General features: G+C 40.6%; 2 protein-coding genes across 3 annotated transcripts in view; one reads left to right on the top strand and one right to left on the bottom strand.

Moving 5' to 3' along the window:
- The window catches only part of LOC141914079 (uncharacterized), a 58,022-nt gene that overhangs the window by 1,980 nt on the left and 30,050 nt on the right, over positions 1-25,992 (bottom strand). The window contains exons 3-4 of one of the 2 annotated variants that reach the window (XM_074805355.1): positions 22,171-22,238; positions 8,605-8,644 (exon numbers count right to left, since the gene is read on the bottom strand). In XM_074805355.1, coding sequence (XP_074661456.1) covers positions 8,605-8,644; positions 22,171-22,238 — 108 coding nt within the window. The remainder of the gene's footprint in view (positions 1-8,604; positions 8,645-22,170; positions 22,239-25,992) is intronic. The other variant, XR_012620691.1, reaches the window with a different exon arrangement.
- Positions 9,540-20,614, top strand: LOC141914146 (uncharacterized). Its single transcript, XM_074805413.1, has 8 exons — positions 9,540-9,849; positions 11,385-11,543; positions 12,976-13,117; positions 13,659-13,784; positions 15,135-15,191; positions 16,786-16,911; positions 18,040-18,162; positions 20,543-20,614. The coding sequence occupies exons 1-8, from the start codon at positions 9,577-9,579 to the stop codon at positions 20,557-20,559; spliced, it is 1,023 nt and encodes a 340-aa protein (XP_074661514.1). The 5' UTR covers positions 9,540-9,576; the 3' UTR covers positions 20,560-20,614.

The following is a 25,992-nucleotide window of genomic DNA, read 5'->3' as shown; positions in this document are numbered from 1 at the left end:
TCGGAATAAATTATTCGGAATATATATAATATGTCGTATATATAAGTCTTATATATTGGGGATCTAGAAACCAAAAAGATCATGATTATTTATTAGTTCGATATCGCAAATCTAGAAACTACAACGATCTGTCTGAAATCTATAAACTATTAACCAATCTCGATAAAATGCTGAACTTATCACCTCACAAATGTACGTATAATGTTTATCTAATTCTAGATGACTTACATGAGATATTCGTTCGTTTTGTTACTGGTTTATTTCCTGAGTGCCGGTAAGAATGATCTACAGATTTGAATTCTAATCGTCTTGTCAAATATCAGTTAGTGTTCAATGACCTCAGTAAAGCACTGAATTCAAACAAGATATCTTCCCTTCCTCCCCTTTCTCCCTCCCTTCCTCCCTCCCATCCTCCCTCCCTCCCTTTCTCCCTCCCTTCCTTCCTCCCATCCTCCCTCCCTTTCTCCCTGCCTGCCTCCCTGCCTGCCTCCCTCCCTGCCTCCCTGCCTGCCTCCCTCCCTCCCTCCCTCCCTCCTTCCCTCCCTCCTTCCCTCCCTCCCTCCGTCCCTACGTCCTTCCCACTATATTGGATATTTCTTTTTATTTTAGACTGCAGTAGTATCCCCGCTTATGGTAATGATTACAGAGGAACTGTGAATCGAACGCGGTCTGGTAAAACGTGTCATCCCTGGAAATATGGACAACCTCTCATGGAAGGCTATTACGACATGCTGGAAGACAAGGAAACTGCGTCGAATTATTGCAGGAACCCTGACAAAGGACCGCTCGGAGCCTGGTGTTTTATCGCTAATACGGCAACTACGGAACCGTGTTCCGATTGTGAATGGGTAACAGGTAACAATCCGACAAATTAAAATCCCCCGGTAAATACCCCCACCCCAGTCCACTTGGTACAAATCCTCCAAATTCAGTTTTCAATCAAACTAGAGTGAAAAACTACGTAGATAATACGTTATACGTCAAGATTTAGGAATACATTTGTATACAGATATTCTATCGTTACTTTAAACGTTTATTTCTTTTTTCAAACTTACGATAATATCATTCTTAATGCATGTAGCTTGAACGTTACTTGCCTAAAGTCACAGAATTATGTCGTTTTGTCGTTATGTCGAGAGAGGCGCAGTGGCCGAGTGGGTTAAGTCGCCGGTCGCTGGTCTCGTCAATCCAGGCTTTATGGGGTCAAACCCTGGTGGCGACAGAGTTTCTTGGTCGAAGGTTCTTCTCTGGTCTCTCCCCCATTGGGCAAAAGAAACATCGAACCCACCTATAATGCCCTGTGTGGCGCTTAGCAGGTAAAAAAAAAATATGTCGTATGTAGCTTGTATCAATTCACAGATTATCCGAGATGAATATAATGACCGACGCCATATAATTTTGCATTCACGAAAAAGATTTTTTCAACTTAATAATATTGATATATTTTGTCAGATTTTGTTGTGAAATCAAATTTGGTGGATTTTTGGCACTGGAATTTCGACCGGTCGATTATTGCCTACATCGTTGTATAAGTAACAGATCGAACGCTTTGGTTTCCAGGTAGAATTGATCGAACTTATTACTCAATATATAATCAAATGTAACGATGAATATTCAAAATATGATCGATAATTTGTCTTTTTTAAACAGATACACTAATCAACTAGATAAAAGCTCATTGCATCAATATAAACAAATTTGGATATCCTTTTATTGAAAAACCTGAAAGAAGAACGTTTCTTCTCGGGGCTGTCGAATCGTAGTTGACCAGGAATTGAACCTTCTTCGTGTAATTTATAACCTATCCTTTTTCGATACTTATTACGCTTTCTTCAATAGACTACCATCTGATAAATCGTGGTGATTTAGATTTAGACCAGTTTGTCCAACTGTGATGAGTAATAAATAAATACAATACTACTGTATCTAAAGTATACATGCCCCGCGGGTCAAATATGAACCCTCCTTAGTAGCTGGTCATGAATTTAAGAACTGTTGATGGTGGGTGAGACAGCTGTGTTTTATAGCACCTATGCTACCTTAAAAGCCCAATGTTCCATATATGAGCCCTGTCGGTTGGTAGAAAACTCACCAGGTGGCGCTCCATGAAAGTAAATTTACCACTACGACCCAAAGGGTCATATACGACCCATGGCCAGAACGTAGCTTGTACGCTTTCAATCAACAAATTGATGTCATATATGGAACACTGGGCATTAAAGGATGCACTTTTTTGAGTTTATGAACTTTCTGTGAACTTTCTAGGCGCCATTTTACATCTAAGAAATTTCAACGCAGAAATTGTAAATTACGCTCCATAACCACAATAACGATGGAAAATCTAGCTTTATTAACCACTTAGATATTTCAAAATCTATGAAAATCGCAATTTTTCGACGCGTGGTTAAAATATGCGGTCCTTGGTTTTACACCGTCACTGCTCTCGATTGTTGCATTCAAAAAATCCAAGAATCACCAGTAAATATCCGCATTTCATTTCCTTAGAATGGTCTATAAATGAAGTTAATCAAGCAAGGGACTGCAGAGCTACATGGCATTAAATCAAAACTTATGTTTTAGAAATGAGCGCAAATTATCGCAACAATGGGGACCTCGTGGGATGGCCACGAAATGGCGCCTAGAAACTGGAAACTTCTTTATTATAATTGTATGATCGTCTAAGGGCGGTATTATAGACTGTGATTTCTTAATCAACTTTGAAACCGGGGGCTGAATCTAATAACCCTAGCTTCAAAAGCTAGCAGGCGGGTAAGTTCGGTTTTATAGTTCGATAATCAATGTAACCCTACGGCTAGTTGGTGCTAACTAACTGGTATTTATTAACTTTAACCCGGGGGCTAACGCGATTCACTTTCAATTGTGTTCGGAAAATTAATACGGTACCAGTCGTTAAATCAGGGCCCTAGGCTTTTAGTAACGTCTTGGTTTAACAATGTTTCCTGTGATTATCTTAGAGCAAATCTACATAAAACTTGTCTCTGATCGTTACCTAAATAGCGACAAGGAACGTCGTACGCAGGAACAATGTTATGGTCAGTAGTTTCGATTCGATACTTCTTTTTATTTAGAATGTAGCCTCGGCGAAATGGCTGGCGACTACAAGGGAACTGCGAGTCAAACGTGGTCCGGGAAAACGTGTCAGGCTTGGAATTCACAATCACCCCACAAACATCGTGTTTACGATAGTCTGGTAGACAAGGAAACCGCGTCGAACTATTGCAGGAATCCTTACCGGGAGGGGCTCGGAGCCTGGTGTTATACCACTGATCCGGAGACACGTTGGGAATATTGTTCGGAATGTGTAGGTAATGGAACGCTTTAGTTTTTTTTTCTCTGGTATAATGAATTCCACGTATTTTTCAAATATACAAATATAAAGTATGAATATTCAATAACATATGATTATGATCAGTTACGTATTATGTATTCTTGTTTATCATTGCGGCCCGAATCCCACCATAAACGATTAAGGCTTGAAGGCCGAAACGTTAAGAGCTAAAATGGAATAAAACGCTTTTATTCTACAGGGTGTCTCAAAAATTGTATTTCCGTAGCTTAATGATAAATCATTCATTAACTATAATTGAGATATATTTTTGGGTGGTTAAGTTGGTAGACCTGGATGTTGGTTGACTCTAGGATGGAATGTTTAACTGCAATAAATAAGTCATGCATGGCTGCACATACCATGTTTTTGTATGGTCCTTAAAATGGAGTAGAACAAAATACAACAAATAATGATTATAACATTATATACGTTTATTGATAATTGTTCTGTTGCCACTTCACATAATTCGAAACCAGATAATTAAATCAACTGAAGCCGATTTCTACTTGATAAAATTGTTGGGCCTCATTACTAATTAAGCTTCTCTGGGACTTGTTCAATATCATCACCATTTTACCATTGCAGTTAAGCTCAATGTTTAATTAATTTGACACATCATTCTACCAACCTTACCCCCAAAAATGATAACTAAAATCATAGTTAATGAAAAACTAACCTTAAGGCTTGGGTGACACATTTTCAGAGACAACCTCTGTATATCTACGATTTAATCTAAAAGGAACGGGGGCAGCGTATGTCGTCATAATATATAATAACTTGTATTACATCCAGCTGTGCACTGCAATCCTATCAAGTCGCCGTGTTTGAGATATAAAAGAGAGAATTCTGTAAACTACGACGGCACCTACTTGGTGAAGTTTCAACACGACGGCCGCGAAAAAAGCACCCACGTTTACTGCAAAGATATGAACACGGAAAGCCCGAAAGAATATTTGAACGTCCAGCCGGAGCAAAATTTCGTTAAAGTCGGCTGCGATGCGCCGAACAATTACGAAGCCGAATGGCGCAAACTTCGTGTTTTCCTACCGGACAGCGAGGTAAGCTGCATGGATCCTTCATAACCATACAATGCGCTTATATTTGTATTCACTCATTCAACCAAACTTCATCGTTGAGATCAACGGTGAATTTAAAACAGACATTGAAATATCTATGCGTACGATCAAATAGAACACTATATAGAAGATACTAATGATACTAATGAAAGCAACCATTCAGTAGACAAATGTAATCTTGTAATGTAATCTCAAATGTAATTCTTTTTTACGACACTCCGTATAGTGCGCACTGCAGAAAACTCGCGTGAACCAGTCATAGTCTCGCCGGCGATACATTTACAACGAGGCTCGATCAGCAAACATTAGACTTTGAAATAAGTTAGTTTTATTTCGAACAACTTAAGAGCAGTCTCGATTCGATGTGCAACTTGCGATCGAAGATTCCGCTTGTGGCAAGTGACGATTCATCGATTATAGTATAATATTCTCACTCCCTGTTGTGCGGACATACCACCGAAATATACAGATATGGGGAAAAACCGGTACAACCCAAGCGACGCACCGAACAAAGCCTTACGGGACTGAACCTCCCTAGTCGCTCAAATGTACACGTACAATGGTTTGTAAGCATCATCAACCGCGGTAACATAACCATAGGGAAGGAAAAGCAACCCCTCAATAGTTACCCAACAGTAACCACAATCGTCGAGAATAGCATCCACACCTTCAAAGCAGATCGTACCGTATCCCAAGGCAACTAAAAGGAGTATACTAAACCAACCCCCCAGCCAACATGACCGAAGCCTAACAACGGCTAGAGAATTGAAAACAGGACGCAATATGAACAACACATTGAAACTGATCGACGACCTAACTTTATTACCAGCGTAAACAATCGACAGGTTTCAGACGCCAAATCTTTTGCAATTTCATTTCCACCTCGGAAAACGGTAAAAGACAAATTGACCAACAAGCAAAACCCGTGGAATACAAGGGCAAACGCAACACGAAGCTGCGTAAACAATAAATATGAAAATGCTAAGATCTGAGTGCTCGCGTAAAACTGCAAAATGTAAGGTATTTGTCACACGTCAAACGGAGCAAACTAAATCAGAAAACCGATATAAGAGGCGAACTCCCTGACCGATAAATCTCACATAAATCCAACAACCCTGACCGCTCGAGTTTTCCCTGCCCTAAAAATTCATTCATTAATTATCACTCTTTATTCGTAAACGTATCGATTCTTGCATTCTTTTCTCTCACACTCCGGGGCAGACCTCCATCCCGCATCCAGCAGGCAAAGAGACGCACAGTACTGTGACGCACACAGCTTCATATCCACACCCAGTGGCTACAGCAAGTTTGTCCAAACACATTGGACGCCCGCACACAGTGGGCTTCAAATTCCCTCCAAACACATTGCATCGCTAAAAATTTGGTCCAAACACATTGGACGCCGGGGCACAGTGGGCTTTCAAAATCTATCAAAACACATTGGATCGCTCAGAAATTGGTCCAAACACATTAGACGCCCGCACAAAGTGGGCTTCAAAAATCTATCCAAACACATTGGATCGCTAAAAATTTGGTCCAAACACATTGGACGCCCGCGCGCGGTGGGCTTTCAAAATCTATCAAAACACATTGGATCGCTCAGAAATTGGTCCAAACACATTGGACGCCCGCACAAAGTGGGCTTCAAAAATCTATCCAAACACATTGGATCGCTAGAAATTTGGTCCAAACACATTGGACGCCCGCGCACAGTGGGCTTCAAAAATCTATCCAAACACATTGGATCCGACCACACACAGTGGACTACCCCCTATTCCACACACAGTGGAATACCCCGGACGACTGACTCCAAACTGCACAAAAGAGGACACACAGATCAACAAAAGTACATGGTCACAGCTCAAGGCCAAGTTGTGAACCAACACAACCGCACAAGCACGCCCGACAGCGAGGAAAACCAAAGCCAAACTGATTTCTTACCGTCTGTCCGCAGCGCCACGTAGTGAGAATAGAAGTGACCACGAAATTACGCGCACTCACCGGGGATCGAACCAAGTGTCTTGAACATAGAAAGCAACCAGACGACCAATGGAACTTGTCCATTTGGCCGCCAGTGTTATACAGCTTGCCTTTAAGCGTAATATCCGATCAAACCGAAATATTTATATCTGTAGTTTCTCAAATGATGCGAAATGAAAAATCTTGCATCGACGGTTTGGATCAACTTCTTAGTCGTTGAATATTGAATTGAATATATGTTTATTTTGCGCTGCAATAACAAGTATATACTTACAGAATTAATTAACATATATTATATATTTTTAGTAATAAATTTCAAAAGTTACAGTGCCGGGATGCGTCCTTAATATAAAGGCTGTGCTCAAAAGGGGCGATGAACCCATGATATGAAAATAGGGAATTACAAATGGAATGTGGTGAAATGAGGTGAAATGATGATGAACGTGAAATGAGCATTATCAATTAATTGAAATATTAATTCCTTCCAAGTTTTTCAGAAATTATTCATATGATCGTTAATATATGAACTGTTTTTTAATCAATATAACAAAACTACCTATGTTGTTTGCATTTCTAATAGAGGAGGAGGTGTTTTGCCAAATAATTGGAGCGCTTGTAAGAAACGGTTTGTTGAATAAAGCTGCTTTATGTTGAGCGCAGTAGATCGAAGATGAACTGCATTCTGATCGAGTTTTCATATTGGGGCGTATTGATGCGTGCGGTTACGCTAGTTTGGAAGGCCGGGCAGCACAAAGACCTTGTTCCTTTCGGGATCATATTACAACCATGTCGGGTTCGACTGATACGTATATTCTAATCTTATAATGACGATCTCGCAGTTGTGGTATAGCCGATTCGGGCCAAACATCTAGAAAACCATATTCAGCGCAAAACAAAGTATATCCTTCATTTCTGCGTCGATTTTTGCGCTGCACAAACACGAATATTACCACGCAGAAGCGTGCCAAAATGTTCTCTTTGTTTTGCTTTTTTAAACGGACGCAGGAAGCAGGCGATATATCGGCGCACTGCACTGAACTTGGTTTCTTGTGTGTTTTATACTTGGCCAGAATCTGCCACCAAAGGCAGTCGATGGTATTTTAAGTTTATCGTCTGGGTTTACTACGGTACCGTATATCTGAATATAGCTAGAAAAACTTATCTAACTCTTGTTTCATCAATCGTGGGACCGTTCATTGTCCTCTACACTGAATTAGTAACATCTATATCATTATCCGTCATATCAGCGTATCACCCGGGTATGATGGGTACCTACAACGCTGCTGTGGCAAGCAAGGATCCACCAGGTTCGCTAGTAGTTACTCCAATTTCTTCTACATTTCAATGAAAACCGAATGAACTTTTCTCTTAAATACATCAAATGTTATGGAAACTACACCTATCTAAGTAGAAAAATGAATTTAAAGTATATTTGTTGGCTTGAATGGTAATGCGTGGATTCGGGAGCCTAAAATTCAGTTTGAAGTTCATCGAAAATGAACTGATTTTGACAACGAAAGGCTGAGTAAACGTCACGCCATCTGGCGGGAAAACTTTGCGTTGTACCTCCCCATTATTTTAACAAATAAATACGAATTAAACGAAATAACGAGCGGAATGAAAGATGCTTCTTGTTTGTTTGTCTATATGTATAGGGCAACTTGGTAATCGACGCCGGGGACGGTACGTACAGAGAAATTACAGCAGGCACGATACCTTATACGAAAAAGGACTACGACTACGGCTTAGGCTGGGGTTGCAGAGGAAAGTATATTCTGGCTGGCTCTTTAAACGTGGACTTGATCGGCACGGGATTTGAATTCAAAGACGTAGTAAGTGTACATAGCAATAGAAACGTTAAACGCCGATCGTTTCAGATCTAATCTAATCTCTTTTGCCTGGTAAACTAGCGATGTGATTGGTGTGTGTATGCGAGTGTGAGTGGAACGGGGATTAGCACCATTAGTACCATGCCATGCCATATACCATACCGTATACCACACCACAACACGCCACGCCACGCCACGCCACGCCACGCCACGCCACGCCATGCCATGCCACGCCACGCAACACCACACCACACCACACACCATACCATACCATACCATACCATACATAAATTAGTATATATAAATTGTTAATATAAATTGTTGCCAAAGCCGAGCCAAATATTGCTGATTAAGAGCGTTAGAAACTCGCCTCTTTAAACAAAACTCCTTCAAAACTCCTGGGAGATGTGCTGAAAATAGTACATAATTAGTTTGAACGGGTTGTTAACGCAATGGGTCGGTTCTTCCAATTCTTTGAAACTGTGCCAACAATCTCCGAATGAGAAGTCAATCCATTATCCTGTATATTGTGATAATAAATATGTAAGTTTGAGCCTCAATATATTAACGAATGTCTAACGATATGAAATTTTTCAAATAGTTTTGGCGTGTTCCTGATGGCGGTAATCCTAACGCGGAAGCGACTAGTTTTTTTCCGAAATTCCAAACTGTAACAAAGTCTGATTGGAGGTTATTGAGTGGTGAAACTATTCGTGCATACGTAGGCGGATCGATATCATCTGGTATTTTACCAGTCAGCAGGTACACAACTTACGTCTTCACCCTGTCCCTGTCTCTGTCCCTGTCACTGTCCCTGCCTCTGTCCCTGTCCATGTCCCTGTCTCTGTCTATGTCTCTGTCCCTGTCTCTGCCCATATCTCTGTCCCTGTTCCTGTCCCTGTTCATGTCCATGTCCCTGTCCCTGTCTCTGTCTCTATCCATGTCCATGCCCATATTTATGTCCAAATCCCTGTCCCTGTCTCTGTCTCTGTGTATCTGTCTCTGTCTCGGTCTCCGTCCCCGTCCCCGTTATTCTCCGTCTCTGTATTCTCTGTCTCTGTGTCCCTGTCTCTGTCTCTGTGTATCTGTCTCTGTCTCGGTCTCCGTCCCCGTCCCCGTCCCCGTTATTCTCTGTCTCTGTATTCTCTGTCTTCACTGTCTCTGTCTCTGTGTCTCTGTCTCTGTCTATGTTTCTGTCTCTGTCCCTGATTATCTCCGTCTCTCTGTGTCCGTCCCTGCCCTGTTTCCATTTCCAATTATGCCATACGAGAGTTCATTGCTTATCATTGTTTGTAACAGGTACATTCCTATACAAATAATAGTCGATTATCCGTCGGACGAAATGACGAGTAGCAGCAATCCAGCGCCGACTTCGTGTCTGAATTTGAAAAGAACGGGCAGCAGCACCGACGGCGATTACTACATTCTGAGGAGCTCCGGCAAATTCATGAAGGTTTACTGTAAATTCATGGCCGAACTGGGAGCGGTACCAGTCGAGTATTTAACTCTAGAAAGCGGAGATGAGAATAATTATAGCTTGTTGATTCGTACTGCAGTTCGAGATAATGGATTCGCTGGGACCAGTTTATACTCTAAAGTTCGATACAACATCAAGGTAAAGTTATCTCCGATTTGATTTGTTTTCATTTTTATGTCCACCCACCCACCACACCTGCCGGGAGTGAAATAATTTTGAAATCGAAAGACTAAATGCAGATATACAGAGTGCATTCCACAAAATTCGCGACCTCTGAATCAACTGAAATATTACAGCTTTACTGGAATGTGAATTCAATTAGCATGATAGTTAGTTGATGAAAATGAGAAATAATTGGGCCACCCAAAAATGTACGCTTAATCAGCGAAAACAAGAAAGCTTTTTCAACTGACCACTAAAATCTCTCAGAATGGTAAACGATGGGGCTTTATTACAGTTTGTCACTCATGCTCTCCGTGCGACGTTTGGTCCGTACTTTCGTTAATAATCGGTTTACATACCTATGTTACGCAACTATTTGTTCAGTAAGGAATTTGCATTCAGAAATAAAAGATTTTTACTAAAGTTGTTTTTGTTTTCATGTATCAGCGATAGTGAACTCAGCATACGCTCGCGTAATGCTCGGTAAAAAATTGCCGATAGATGAAAACACGAACAAATTTATGCCAATTCATAATTTATTTCTGAATGCACATATCAAACTGAACAAATTGATAGATAGTATTCACAAATCAATTGATTATTAACGAAATTACGGACCAAACCGTCGCACGGAGAGCAGGTGTGACAGACAGTAGCTCCAAAGTGTCCCTTACACCTCTTTCATTTAATGAGCTACCAGTAGATATGATCGGGAGATCAATAAATGTCACGCACGAAAGAGACCAGTATTTGCCTTTCTAAAGTGGCCAACACATCGATGGGAATATCGAAAATAATCAACCATAAAATGAACATTCGTGCGAAATCATGGAACAAAAACTGTAATTCAACGCGGTGATTCCGTTTGTTATGAAATCTGGATTTATCCCTCGGACTTCCATTTTTGTCATTCGTTGCTCTTAGTTACTCTCTGCTTATTTTACTTTGATTTAGTTTTACTTAGATTCATTTCTCTTTGATTTATTCTAGTTTATTTTCTGTAATCAATTATATATCTACTCACTCACTTAGTAATTAATTATCACGTCACTCATCAATATATTTGTAATCTTCCTTCTCACTCAGTTCTCTGTAATCAGTGTCAGTTTGCCTATAAATACTGTTGTTTTACCATCGACTCTACTCTACCCATTCACCTGCTGAAGTTTCTATACATTTGTAGCGAAACCTTAAACATTAAAAGTACTACTCGTCTCGTTGTATAGTAGTCCCCAGCTAAAACAGCAGAGCCTATCGTGTTTTTGATGACAGATTAATACCTTATACGTAATATATTGTATTTCAATTGTCGCCTTTATAAAGTACATTCCGTTACGCAAAATACGACATCAAGCTGTAAAATCACTGACCTAGAGTGGTCTCTATGCGCTATCGGTCTACTGATTAGCACGCTTATTTTTTATGTACGAGGCCCAGGTTCGATCACCGGTCAGTGCCCGCTATTCACTTCTTCGTCCTAATATATGTACACGCTTCATGATTTCCTCTAGGATGACAGTATAGATTTGATGGATATGAACTTCGCAAGAACGGAGGGTAAACGACCACCGCCACTCGGTATTGTCCAATTTAAGAGTATCACCTCTGATAGCGAAAACAAATTCAAAATAGATTTGTATGGTACTGGATTTGTAATCGATGAGTCAAAGGTATTGTATATACGTGCAATTTTCATTGATTTCGTTTGATTTCACGTCACGAGAATCACACTTGGTCCCGGTGGTAGGTCTGGCGCCAATCATAAGCCTCGTCGTAGTCGGCCAGGGGAAAATTCTGGCCCCGAACAACTGTATTCACACGGATGCCAGATGGTCCGGTGCATGTTTGGCCTGATCAACACGTCGAACCAGGACGTAGTCAGATTTAGCTTTGCTTTAGCATTGTTTAGTTTCGAGTGACTGGTTTGCGTGTGAGCGCGCTCTGTAATAAGGCGCGGACAAAATCGTCTCCGTGTGATCGCATCAGTTCTTAGATAGATCCACGATAAACACACACTAACATCGTAACTTTATTCCGGCCATTATTTCCATGTGACTTTTCCATTGTCATTAATCGAGGTCATTCAAATTATCAAAATGATGATAATACGCAGAAAACCCGTTATCAGTGCGTTACAAGTTATATTTTAGTTTTCGATAAACCTACGTAAGGGGCGACTGCCGATGAATTGTGGTGATGTGATCCTCTGCAACTGCTAGCGACAGTTCCGTCGCAGTGACATTTTGACCTACGTACGCACCCTTTCGAAAGCCCGGCCTAATATCTAGTAATATTGGCTTTTATATTTGATTATATTTGATTTTTATGGACTTTCGCATTAGCGAAGTTCACGTTTGCTATCATATATGACACTTGTTTCCAATGTAAGTTGCGAAAGATGTATAGTTTCTCTACGGAACTTTCAAAATATTCAATGCAGTAATACAATCTCTTACCCTTTTGAATTTCGTCGGAAAACATAGCTTATTTGTTGATTTACTCATTTATTTAATGTTGGAACTACATGTACAACTCTTTTCGGAAAAAACACATGCTTCGTTACGTATATTCATGCTTCACACACGCGCGCGTTAAAGACTCGATGTTTTAAATGTGTGACCGTATTGATCTAGTCACGTACATGTATATGAAAAGCGTGCCTCGCTTGTGGCCTAGTTAAAGTTTCCCAAGAAACTACAAATGATTCTGGCAAACTGCGCATCGCCGTAATTAAAGCGTGCGTATTCTAATTCTATACGATAATGAGTAAGTCTGAACTCTTTACGAAAAATCATAAAGAATGCTCAGAATCTAGCAGTTGCCATTAAGGTCCACAGTCTGTGAACAGCTTCAAAACAACCTTGTGGAGACGCGGATGCACAGCTGTGCCCCATGGACTGCCAAGTCAATTAAGTTTGGGTTTGTTATGTGTTTCTCTGGTAAAGGCGCCGAGAACAGACTGGATTCGATGGTCATGGTAAGAAGTATACGTACTGACGTTTTATTTCGATACTGTTGACATGCACCACCATGTAAATTTAGAAAAGTCCGTATTAAGAATTTCGTTCCTTGTTCAACTTATTTTACCCCGATACATTTTAGAACAAATGGCATGAACGGCGTAGTGAAATATCTTGCGTTGACGGACTGGAGTTTCATAACGACAATGCTATTGTTCAGCCAAAAAATCTAGAGAGTTTCCCGAAAGGTTGTTTCCCAAATGATGGTCGCATTTATTTGAAAGGTCAGTATACGTAATCGTTTATTTAACGTTCATTTCAACTTGAATTGAGTGGACATCCGCGTGTCATACAATGGACCTCGGCTGCGGTCAGAGCCAAAGCAGTAAGCTCTGTGGCACAGTAACCCCTCATATTTCATAAAAATCCACTAAAAACTCTCGGATCTCATCATGTCTGATTTTCTATATGTGACTTGCATGTGTCAATCATGACTTTCATGTTCAATCCTTATGGGGGTAATTTTTTTTTTAAATAAGAGAGGTTACTGTTCCACAGAGCTTAGTGTTTTGGTTCTGACCGCAGCCGTGGCCTTCCTGTAGCCTATGCGAACGATTCACACTGCAATGCATATCTAGCATAGAGAGCAGTGTAGTCTGATCAGCACAACAAAAGAACGAATTAACGAGGGTTTGTTTTAAAATATAAAATAATCAGGAGTGGTCTCGGCTCATCGTGCGGGGCACTTTGATTCGAGGGATGATGTCCACAAGTGCAATCCTCTATGAATTCCAATAGACTTTCAATCTGTTTTTAACTATTTAGTTGACAGCGTCGATGACTGTGAGGGTAATCCGTGCGGTAATCAAGGTCAATGTACCGATCAGATCAACGATTTTACGTGCACTTCTTGCGATGCGGGATTTATCTTGGCAAACAGAAAGTGTATCGGTAAGTATTATATGAGTGCCAGTTTCAGTCGACCGTTATCAAACGGATATAAACTTTAAAAATAACAAATTGATATAAACTATCCGCAGCTGACAAGAGCTGCGTGCTTTGTCTTCGTTTCCTGGTTGAATAGTGCCGAGGTCGTAGGGACAAACTGCTTAATGCGTTTTTTGTCCAATATCCGGAGACCTTCCTTCGACAATCAGAAGCATTGTCGAAAAAAATTCCTTCGACAATGCGAAAATCGGAAGCATTGTCGAAAAAAATTCCTTCGACAATGCGAAAATTGGAAGCATTGTCGAAAAAATCTCCTTCGACAATCCGAAAATCAGAAACCAAGCAATGTCGAGAAAATTTCCATCGACAATCCGACAATCCCATAATAAATATTAATTTCTTAATGTGACTATTTGAGTTTATTTACCATAGTTTCCCCAAAAAACCGCAAATGCAGTCCTCGTAATAATAGGTCCCTAATGAAAATTAAAAAGTGAAATGCGCGTCAATCGTCTTTTGTCACATATCGACATCTCGACATACAGTCTTTAGATCCCAGCCACTTTGTACAATGGTAATCTTCGCAAACACCCAGTCGTTCGATCCCAGCTACTTTTATATAGGAGTTATCTACGCAAGCGCACAGTCCCTCGATCCCAGCCACTTATATAGGTAATCCATACAAACGACCAGCCATCGATCCCAGCCACTTTTTGTAAAGGTAATCCACGCAAACCAGCAGCGACTCGATCCCATCCACTTCTGGTTCATATAAGGACATTTCAGCCGGAATTTCTTTGAGGCTGCTCCTGATTGTCGGATTGTCGAAAGAAATTTCTTCGACAATGTTTCTGATTGTCGGATTGCAGAAGGATATTTTTTTCGACAATGCCATTTGCGTATAAATCTGTACTGTTATTCGCCGCCTGAACCTCTTAACCAGAAAACGAAGTTGAGCCACAATGTCAGTAGTTAAAAATAGAATTTAATTTTAAGTCGAAACAAAATTACATATCATATATCGACATTTGTTTTAGCCCTTAAAAAGTGACCCACTACAAAATTTTAAATTGTCTTTCCATCTTTTATTTGTTTTCTATTATCATACAGAGCATGACTGTAAGGTATTAAGGGGGGGGGGGGGTGAGTTTATATGTTGTTATTTGCAAATTAATTGCCAAATTCCTAGCGTTTATTCATTGTATTTTCTACGACGTATAGTCGACGAAAACGACTGGAAAGAGTGCAATTCGAAAATCCAACGATCGATTAACCGCAGCAAGTGAACTAGAAATGATACACAAATCATTATTTCAACGGTTCATCTCATTTGATGTTTTTGTTTTCAAATAGAAATCATTGACTCCGACTGCGATTCCGGATATGAATTCGTTGATGGGAAATGTGTCGGTAAGTTGAGAAAGTGCTTTTGATCGTGATGAAAATACAATCTTAGCTTCAAAATTCATATATTCCGATATGCGTTGCCGGTATAGCATTCCTAAATTGATTCACGGTCAAGGTTAATTGATTCAAGGTCAAGGTCATAACAAATTTCAAATTAAAAATGAGGAAATTTTCGTTGTGTCTTAATATGCGAATCCTTTATTCTGTGCTACCTCGATACTATATTGACTGGATTAGTATATTAATGAATGACCGAATGAATTAATGAGCGAGAGAGCGAGCAGAAGAACGCTGTCAGAGACACGCCGTCAGTCTACCCTAAAAACAACATTTACACTTTTGAATTGCCATCATTACAAAAATATATTCATGCAACTTAGATTACATTTTAATTAGGGGATACATATAAACAAGTCTTATTTTCTAATCTTATCTTCCGTATGTCCAGTTCTACGGGGAGAGGACTCGGTGTAAAACTGCGACTAATCGGTTCAAATCCAATATAGCGTGGAAGTTACATTGTATAAAAGGTGTAATTTGGCTATGCATTTTGAGTTTTTTTTTCTACGCGCGGACATACCGACAAATCGACAAACCGACGTACCTATAGTCCCTCGATTCAGCCACGGGTAATCCACACGAAATCCCATTCCCTCGATCCTAGCCACTTCTTATAAGGGTAATCCACGCACCACACAGCCACTCGATCCTAGGCACCAGTCACCGGTTTGTCGGTATGTGCGTTCGTGTGTATGTCGCTATGTAGGTGAGATTCATTAAGTCCAATACTGGCGTATTAATGTTAAATACCTGTCCGATGTGATAATTCTCTGCTGGAACTATTTGATGCTAAAATGGACTTGAGCCGAATAATCGTAGTTTTGAGTTGTATATAACAAAAACAGTATAACGATTTAGCAACTAAAATCTGACCGACTTCCCGGAAATATTTCGTCTTTTCATCATCGCAGATTGCTTCGTCGAGTCTTATTGAAAGGGCTCTCGTCGGTCAGTACAGCCCTAGACAACCCACGGCGTCAACTACGGACCCCTCGTAACTAGCTGGCCACAAATTTGAGAACTGTCGATCGTAGGTTTCAAAGGTTCTTAATCGTGTCGAATCACCCGCGCTATCTTATAAGCCCAATGTTTCACATACGTACTTGTGGGAAAATTCCAAAGTTGCTCTCCATTCGAAAGAAATTTACTTCTTCGACCCATGAACATATAGTTCCTTTTCTATCGACACATTGTGGTCACATATGGAACACTGCGATTCAGTTTGTAAAGTTTCTCTGTAAATACTTGGGTACTCTAAACTAAGAATAAAGCAGTCCGTACTTAGGTACGGTACTCTAAACTAATAATAAAGCAGCCTAGCCATCACAAAAAAACCTTTTCAATACGTGGATATATTCAAAACTGATAATACTTTGTTATACGGGATACAAAATAAAAACTAACAACACAGAAAAAAAACATGAATGTACAGTTTGTCCTACTCTCGTTTGCCTGATTTCCCCGGTGATGGGGAAGCCATATAATAAATTGTACGGGATTTATCCTCTTTTGATGACGTATTTTTGTTTTCTCGCAGATATCGACGATTGTTTGTTAGCGCCGTGCGGTGCTGAATCCGCTACCACGTGTACGGATAAACTGAACGATTACGAATGTAGCGCTTGTAACAGCGATGACGTGTTATACGAAAACAAGTGTCATAGTACGTATAACAACTATACAGCCATTTCTGCCGATTGAACCCTGCATTCCCGCTCATTTTCACTCGCAGGATTTCAGCTTAGACGATGGGCCAGTTAAGAATATCACATTCTGAATTGAAAGCGAAACTACTAACACCAGACATCGGTTAATATAGAAACCTGCTATATACGGATTAAAATACGGTTTAAAATCGAGAATTCATTCGATCGAACATAATTGAACAGACACGACGTTTCGATCACACAATAGAGATCGTCGTCGGGTGTGAGATGAATGATTGTATCATGTATGAGAATGATCTCTAGTTTGAGGTCAAAACGTTAATTAAACGAATAAATATTTAACGGGATTTTATCTGTTCTCCCCGTTTGAGTGTGGTTATTCTACTACCACGCATCATCATTTCATCAACGCACTTTCAAAAACCGATCGTTCCGAATTTCACGTTTCACCTAAACTAAAATGAACTACAGACGCACGACATTAAACCCATTTTCCAAGTAGTAGTTGTAGTCTTCAGTTCACACGTGTTCAGGACATCACTGAGGTATGTTTATTTGAAAATCAGCCTCGCTTGCGAGGGTTTTATTGCCACCCCCTGGCCGCAAACCTTTCATTTGATTATTACATCGCCCACGATTCCTTGGGCGGACAGGTTCCAACTCGGCGGCCACCAGTCTATATATCTAGCCAATAAGATGCGTGGTATTTAAAGAGCGGACGTCGTGCCGATGAAAATGCAACTGATTGGCTAGATATATAGACTAGTGGGCGCTGAACCCAAGAAATCGAGGGTGATGTAATAAACCAATAAAGGGTTTGCGGCCAGGGTTTGTATAAGCGTAAGCTTCAGCGAGTGGTAATCGAAACCCTGGCAAGCGAGGGTGATTGAAACTAAACTACAAACCGGCTGACATTACACATAACAGCACGTTTTGAAAAATAGATCGTCCACACTGCACATGTATTCAGCATATCGGGCAAGATATTTCCAATTGAAAGTTAGACATTTTATTAGTGCATTTTCAAACGCATAATTACGAACGTGATATATATGTAGGTGCTGAAATCCGATTGTTTCCTTTCCAATAAGTTACGAATCATTTGAATGTTGAATTTTACGCAGGTTGCGGTTGTGAATTTGACTGCAGTGTTTCCGGGGAAGCCGCCCGTGGATACGAGTGTCAATGCTCGTGGGAAGCGGGTTATATATTTTTCATCAACCATTGCCAGTCGAAAATTGTTAAAGGTAAGCCACGCCACCCTGCTATTCAAGTACAGTGTTTATGAAAAATAACATGTTCCACTAGTTTGAGGGTTAGTTAAGTATTGAATTAAATCGTAATAAGAATTTTGATGAATGGGCTACGCTTGATCATTTAAGTTCATTCTATTTTTTATCAATATAACACAGTCCAGTAAAGAGGCCTTTTTATCTAAAACGTTTGAAATGGCGAATAAGTCGGCTCCATAAATTGATGTAAATGTTCATATGACGGTCGCACCGGTTGAAATAAAACCTATGAAATCTAGGAGCTATTATCTCAAAAATTATGATTTTATAGAGATTATTGCGCATTATTGTAGTAGGAGGATTAAACATTTCTATGGCTGGTGATTGTTTGCAATGAGGTGGACCGTTGATTTAGCCTGAGGCACTCGGTAAAGTAGTTTCAGATACTTTAGATATGGAACTTACCTCAAAAACATATACGAGAGAGTGAGTCCATTCAAATCGTTACGAAAATACTTAGAACGCATATCTTTAATGGAACTAACAACTGAAATGTTTTAGCTCAATGGAATACTTTCTTCTATCCGAAGATAATGTTGTATATTACTTTGTAAGCGCTTTAAGTCATTATGAGATTAAGCGCTATATAAAGATGAATTCTATAATTATCATTATCATGGATGAATTAATGCGTTTGTTAGAGCAAAACAAAACAAAAAAACAGAATTCTATACTAAAAACTCGCTAAACCGATGATTTAATACATTTTTATTCTAACTTTCATACAAGGACGCCAGTTCATTCAACGAATAGTTGCAGCTAACAAAATCTCTACGTATCTAATAATGAATCTAACATGACTTTTTCCTTTCGGTTTTAAATTTCTAATAACGTTTTACCAAATAGGGACTTCGTGGTTTGACTTTCAAACCAATGAGAATTGTGGTATCGGCTTCAACTGAAATTGATTACGATAAAAATGGCCACGATCTCTAATGTTTACACCCCTCCCGAATCCAATTTGCGAATATCGCTCCTCTTTGTCGACGATAATGAAAGAACATATAGTGCGCAGTTTCTGCTGTGCGAATTCCGCGTTTTGTTCACGAATAGCCTACGTAATCTGACTATAACTCCTTAAACTGGTCCGTAAATAAATTAATTTTATTTTCCATTTTTAGTACGTTTTTCGAACAACCATCACTGCCGGCACACTGACTAACGGGTGGACGACTGTCCTACTGCCACCCTCCCTCCCTCACTGCGCTGGGTCATAACGCTGATCAAGGCCCGGTCAGCACTTAGTCGTTTTTCGAACAACCACCACCGGCACACTGACTAACGGGCGGACGACTGTCCTAGTGCCTCCCTCCCTCCCTCACTGCGCCGGGTCGTAACGCTGATCAAGGCCCGGTCAGCACTTAGTCATTTTTCGAACAACCACCGCCGGCACACTGACGAACGGACGGACGACCGACCTACTGCCTCTCTCCCTCCCTCCCTGACCAGCGCCGGGTCGTAACGCTGATCAAGGCCCGGTCAGCACTTAGTCGTTTTTCGAACAACCATCACTGCAGGCAGACTGACTAACGGGTGGACGACCCACCTACTACCTCCACCCCCCCCCCCTGACCGGTGCCGGATCGCAACACTGATCAAGGCCCGGTCACCACTTAGTCGTTTTTCGAACAACCATCACTGCCGGCAGACTGACTAACGGGTGGACGACTGTCCTACTGCCTCCATCCCTCCCTCACTGCGCTGGGTCGTAACGCTGATCAAGACCCGGTCAGCACATTGTCGTTTTTCGAACCAGCACCGCCGGCACACTGACGAACGGACGGACGACCGACCTACGGCTTCCCTCCCCCCTCCCTGACCGGCGCCGGATCGTAACGATGATCAAGGCCCGGTCACATTGTAATATTCGTACAAAGTAATACAAATACAAAAATTCAAAATGGAGGGACACATGAAGAAATCGGTAAAGTGTTTTGTGGTATAGATGACACGTTTATATGGATTTATGTGTAAAATTATCAACCTTTCAGGACTCTATGACAAATAATTGGTACTTTGATACAAACTGGGAAAGGATCAAAACTTAATGGGAATGCGTTATAAATGAATGACATTCCCAATGAGTGTATGGAATGTTTTTGCTGGAAATTGATTTGCTAGCGAGAAAAGTTGGTTCGAGTTCGATAAAAATGTATAAGAAATTGAATCGCGGCAACCACTAGCGAACCTGGCGGATTCTCCTTGCCTGCAATTGCGTGGTACCAGCGTTTGAAAGCGGTTTTCCCGGGCCTGCATATCCGGCACAAATCCCGTGCGCGGATCAAAAACGCTCGCGTCATCGCGTTATTAATGGCTCCGATGTGTTTTCTTGCAGATATACACCAACTGTAGTGATAACGAGCCAAACAGGGCGCAGGGAGAATGCGTGGACATCGAACGCGACGACGGTGGATGTAACGATTGAAATTCTTTAATTATTATAATTTTTCGATAAACTGGAAATAAAACGATGACTACTCAGCTCACTACACATGTAAACATGCAGTTGTTGTTATTGAGATTGTATTTACAAGCTCTGAAAGCCCATTCACTGGCGATGTCACCACTTGCGGCGTGGCGAGGTAATCCGATAGATATCGCAGTAGTCGTCACCTTACAGATGACACTGACTCTGGTCATTGTGGTGTATATCATATTGAGAATACCGAAGTAGATTAGTTATATATTATCATAAAATATTTTTTTTGCATTGACCGACAAAACGTGTCTCGTGCAAAAAAAAACCACATGCTGAAGCATGAAACACCGCCGTTTTTTCAAAACAGAAAATATTTTGATTTTTCGAATGAAAAAACCAAAAATACGTACGATTTTCGAGCGAAGAAAACGAGACATACATTCGATTTATGAACTTAGAAATGATGATACGTTCGATTTATGTTCCTCATGTCCCCGGGACACTTCCGTACGAACCCGCGAAGTTGACATACATGGATGGGAGGAATTTTGTGACGTATGAATACGTCACAAGCCATGAATTCCAAGCCATGTGTGGAAGAGGGCATGCACACGTTACTAAAGATAAAATGATATAAATGGGTTTAAGAAAGCTTTAGAGGGAGGCTGGAGAGAATAGGTTTTAGGGGGAGCTCCGGGGAATGATCTTGTATACATCTGGTAAGAGATAATAAACAAATAGATAACTTAAGAAATTGTTAAGTCATATCTGGGAGCCTTGTAAGAAAGTCAAAACCAAGGACTGTGATCCGGCCTATGAGAGTGTCCCTCGCAACATCGACGAGAGAAATCATTACCACAACACTGGTAGATATACGTTACCACAACGGTACACACTATAGCGATGTGGGTCATTGGATAAAGCCAGTGCAGGCGCAGTGGAATGCATATGTATCTTACTAGATATTGAATATTACGAGGAAAAAGCGTCGTTTTGCAGAATAAAAAAGGCTATCAGATATTGGGGCAGGGGCACTTTCCGCAGTACCTACGGGCATGGGATTAGAGTGTTTCATTCGACTACAAAACAATATCAGATTTGGATGTATTTCTACGTACATTGACGCATTCTCCCCTGGCAGAGATTCGAACCTGATGGCATCGAGATTGCCACGGTACGAAACTCTGCCAGACTAGACCGAGTGCGCAGCTACATGCGTAGCTAAGATGATGTCATCATCAGCCAATCAAGAATCCACTTTTATTTTAGCCCAGGTTTTGAAATTTATAGTTCTTCTGTGAAATTTACCTCAGCGAACAATCTGATTGATCTGATTGGTGCCGCAAGTTTTCGCGCGGCCAAGCCGCGCATGTATCTGCGCACCCGGTCTACTGTGGCCGAGGTTCGTGCCGTGGGTGGATGACACTGAGATGGCATCTATAATGATATCGGATATAATAGTGATCCGCAGCCTGGTTTCTATAGCAGTTCGAAATTGCGGTACCCAAATTTTAGCCCCCTGAGCACAAACGGTTGGTACTTACAAAGTGTCACGGTTAGCAAAAAGAAACTTCAAGCTATTAGCGTCAACTAGCCCGTCTTGGACAACAAGCTGAAGTATAAGGAAAAAGCTCGTACAGCCTTACATCTCTTCAACTGGAAACATGTTAAATGCGATAAAATATGACCAAAGATATACATTTGTTTATGGTCCACATCCAAATTTTCGATTTCTGAAGTGACTCATCGACGCGCGGTCAGTGATGATCCAATATCAACAACTTTATTCATTCGCACGTAAACGTGAACGCGTGCACGCGGCTCACTTTTATCACGATCCGAACTTATTTCAATATATATATATATATATATATATATATATATATATATATATATATATATATATATATATATATATATATATATATATATCATAATTTTTGTAGTATCTCCTTATTCCTGAAGATGACTATTAGTCGAAAGGTTGAAATAAACTACTATCTCGAAGTCACATTCAGGGGCGGATCTAGACGGGAGCACGCAAAGGACGTGCTCCTGTCGCAAATTCTGTGCCCATTTTGAAAAAAGTGCGAAAAACATTTTTTTACCGCGATTTCTACCTGCACAACTAAAGTCCGCAGTCCACGATTTACATCCGCATTTTAGTGTGAACCAGGAAATAAACTACACCCGGTACGATAACTTCCGCGAATTTCGTATGTGTTCTAGCGTCATGAACGTGGTTTTTAAGATTATCAATAAGATATGACGGCCCCAGATTTGAAGGCAATCATGCTTAACGAAAACGTCGACTTCAGGAGATACATACCGTAGCAAAGAAGAACAATCATGGAATTGATTTCTTATTCAAAAAGACGTAAGTATAGAACAATTTGATGATGATGAAAATTGATGAAAGGCCTACTAATCAAAAGTGAATACGTGTGAGGAAATATGAGACAAAGTCATTTTCTCAAGAAAAGGACACATTTTTACTTTCCTGAAGGCATATTAGTTTCTCCAATACTCAGTGGCATTGCGTGGCGGCTGTCTATCATCATCGTTAAAAAAGTCAAAAGAAAAAAGGGCACATTTATTCTCAAAAAGGGTATTTGTTACTCGTGGGGGCGGACTATTCTGAAGAAAAGGGCACAATCATATTCTAAAAAAGGCATTTGTTACTCGTGGTGGTGGTCTGTTCTCAAGAAAAGGGCACATTTATTTTTGAAAAGGGCATCAATTTACACGTGGTCGCTGTCTGTCCATGGATTAGGTATCTGTTTTTGATAGAATGATTGAACCAACCAGTGTGGGAGTCTGTTTAACAAGTAAGATATTATTTTTATTTAAAGCGAGCCAAATACTAGTGAGAATGATTCCGCATGTGACATCGGTGATTGATGAATTTTGTAGTGAGAAAATGGTTGATGCTGCTAGTACCAATGATGTAGTGTATGATGACACTTCTTTAAATGATTCTTATGGTGATATTTCGATGGACGATTCCGATACAGATGATGATTTATACGGCCCTTTACCAACAGATTCTAACGATAACAGCTTCATGTAGGCCTTAAATCTTAAAATCATGTGTCAGGTTAGGATTTAATCATAACTGTATCTAAATCATAATCATAATAGTAAAAATGATAAAATGAAATATTTGTTATCTTGAAATAAACTTGATTTCAACATTACATAACTTAAACGCTGACAAAGTCATCAAAAGCGCTATTCAAATTAGACACGTTCATTCCATGTTCTATAGGTCTTATAAGCTTTATGAGCTTCCCAAATTCCTTTCTTAAGAAGTTTTTTCATATTTGTATTTTGCAGCATGTCCAATCCAGATAGAGATATTTCAGTGTACACAGGTGATACATCCGCCCTCTGCAGGGACTCGAACCTGATGGCATCGCTACACTCAGCCACGGCACGAACCCCTGCATCAGTAGACCGGGTGCGCAGGTACATGCGCAGCTTTCCGAACGAAAACTGGCGGCACCAATCAGATTGCTCGTTGTATAATCGTTGAGGCAAATTTCAAGGAAGAACTATAAATGGGAAAACCCGGGCTAAAATAAAACGGGATTTCTGATTGGCTAAAAATCGCATCATCTGAACTGCGCGTGTATCTGCGCACACGGTCGATTATGGCAGGGTTTCGTGCCGTGGCAATCTCGATGCCATCAGGTTCGAATCCCTGCCGGGGGAGGATGAGGTGATATGACTTCAAAACTTCCTAATGCGGAGATATATGCTGTCTTAAGGAACATTTGGACACCAAATGAAGATTATTCTTTTCCACGTCAAAAAGGTGGTGAGAAGAGCCGGGCGTTCATCGATAAATGGTTCAAAATGTTTCCTTGGTTGGTATATTCAGAAAATCTGGACGGTGCTTTCAAAGGTGGGAAGCCGATTGAGCGTTTGTATACAAAACCTGTAGTGAAATGGAAAACATCAAAGGCAATTGGACATGCATCGCAATGCTGTTATCGATAAGCAGAATTTTATACGTATGATGACGAATAAAGTGGTTCCGGTCGATGTTCAGTTAGACCAAGCCAGGAGTGAGCGTTTTGCGGATAATCGTAGGATTTTTGAGTCCTTGGTCCAGTGTGTGTGCTCTTTCTGGGAAAACAGTGCTTTCCTTTTTCGAGGACACCGAGATGATTAAGCATCATACTCAGATAAAAGTACAAATAATGGATTATTTCAGAGACTTTTAGATTTTAGAATTGATGGTGGCGATATAATACCGGCAAATCATACGGAAACCTGTGCTAAAAATGCGACATATCGTTCAAAAATTGTGCAAAACCAAATTATAAATTGTGTTGGAGATCAAATCGAATAATCGATAGTGGATAGGCTAATTGAAGCCAAACTCTTTGCGATAATTGCTGATGAGGCAGCGGACTCCAGTAATAAGGAACAATTGGCGTTGGTAATAAGATATGTGGACGGTGATGGAGAAATTCAGGAAGATTTTCTATGGTTTATCCATTGTGATGATGGGACATCTGGAGCTGATCTAGCGGAATATATTAAAACTGCCGTTAAAGACCTCGCACTAGATATGGCTAACTGTAGAGGTCAGTGTTATGATGGGGCAGGCAATGTAGCTGGAAAGAACAAGGGCGTATCATCATTAATTGCGGTACAATTTCCCAAAGCCTTGTACACCAATTGTGCTTCTCAACGTTTGAACCTTTGTTTGATGTCCTCCTGCCAGATTCAAGCTATCAGAAACATGTTAGACACGCTTGGTGAGTTGAGCAAGTTTTTCTCATTCTCGCCCAAAAAAGATGAGCTGTTAGCTGAAAATATAGAAAATATGGTCCCTGAAACGAAAAAGCGGAAACTGTTAGATGTTTGTAAAACGATATGGGTTCAGCGTTTAGATGTGATGGAGACATTTTCTGAACTCATTGAACCAGTGATAGCGACCCTGAATGATATTGCAACGAATCAAGGTGGTCACTGGAATGCTGAATCAACACGAATTGGTGATGCCAAATTTAATGTCAGTTGCGAGCAGTGACTGGAAAAAATGCTTTCTACAGTTTTGTGATCAGTGTTCTAGTGATTTTCCATCTTGTGCCAACATTTCATCAGAACTGCTACTTTGGGAGGCTTATTGGAGCAGGCAGGAGAAGAAACCGACATCGCTACGCCAGCTCATGGATAGTGCCTTTTCTTTAGATTGCCCTTTTTTTAATTATGTGCTCCTGTCATTGTCTGCCTCTAGATCCGTGTCACATTAGTACTGCACTGCGTGTTTTAGGTACGATTCCGGTCACTAGTTGCCAGTGTGAGCGTTCTGTTTCTGCTTTGCGCCGACTTAAATCCTACATGAGGTCTAC

This window comes from Tubulanus polymorphus, chromosome 12, assembly GCF_964204645.1.
Source record: "Tubulanus polymorphus chromosome 12, tnTubPoly1.2, whole genome shotgun sequence".
Lineage (NCBI taxonomy): Eukaryota > Metazoa > Nemertea > Palaeonemertea > Tubulaniformes > Tubulanidae > Tubulanus > Tubulanus polymorphus.
This window is presented reverse-complemented; position numbering and strand designations above follow the sequence as displayed.

Excerpts from the sequence above, each read along its gene's own strand:
- LOC141914146 (XM_074805413.1), top strand. The coding sequence starts at position 9,577 with ATGACGAGTAGCAGCAATCCAGCGCCGACTTCGTGTCTGAATTTGAAA. Across the intron at positions 9,850-11,384 it reads AAGTTCGATACAACATCAAG|GATGACAGTATAGATTTGAT; the intron begins GTAAAGTTATCT and ends GATTTCCTCTAG. Across the intron at positions 13,785-15,134 it reads GGCAAACAGAAAGTGTATCG|AAATCATTGACTCCGACTGC; the intron begins GTAAGTATTATA and ends GTTTTCAAATAG.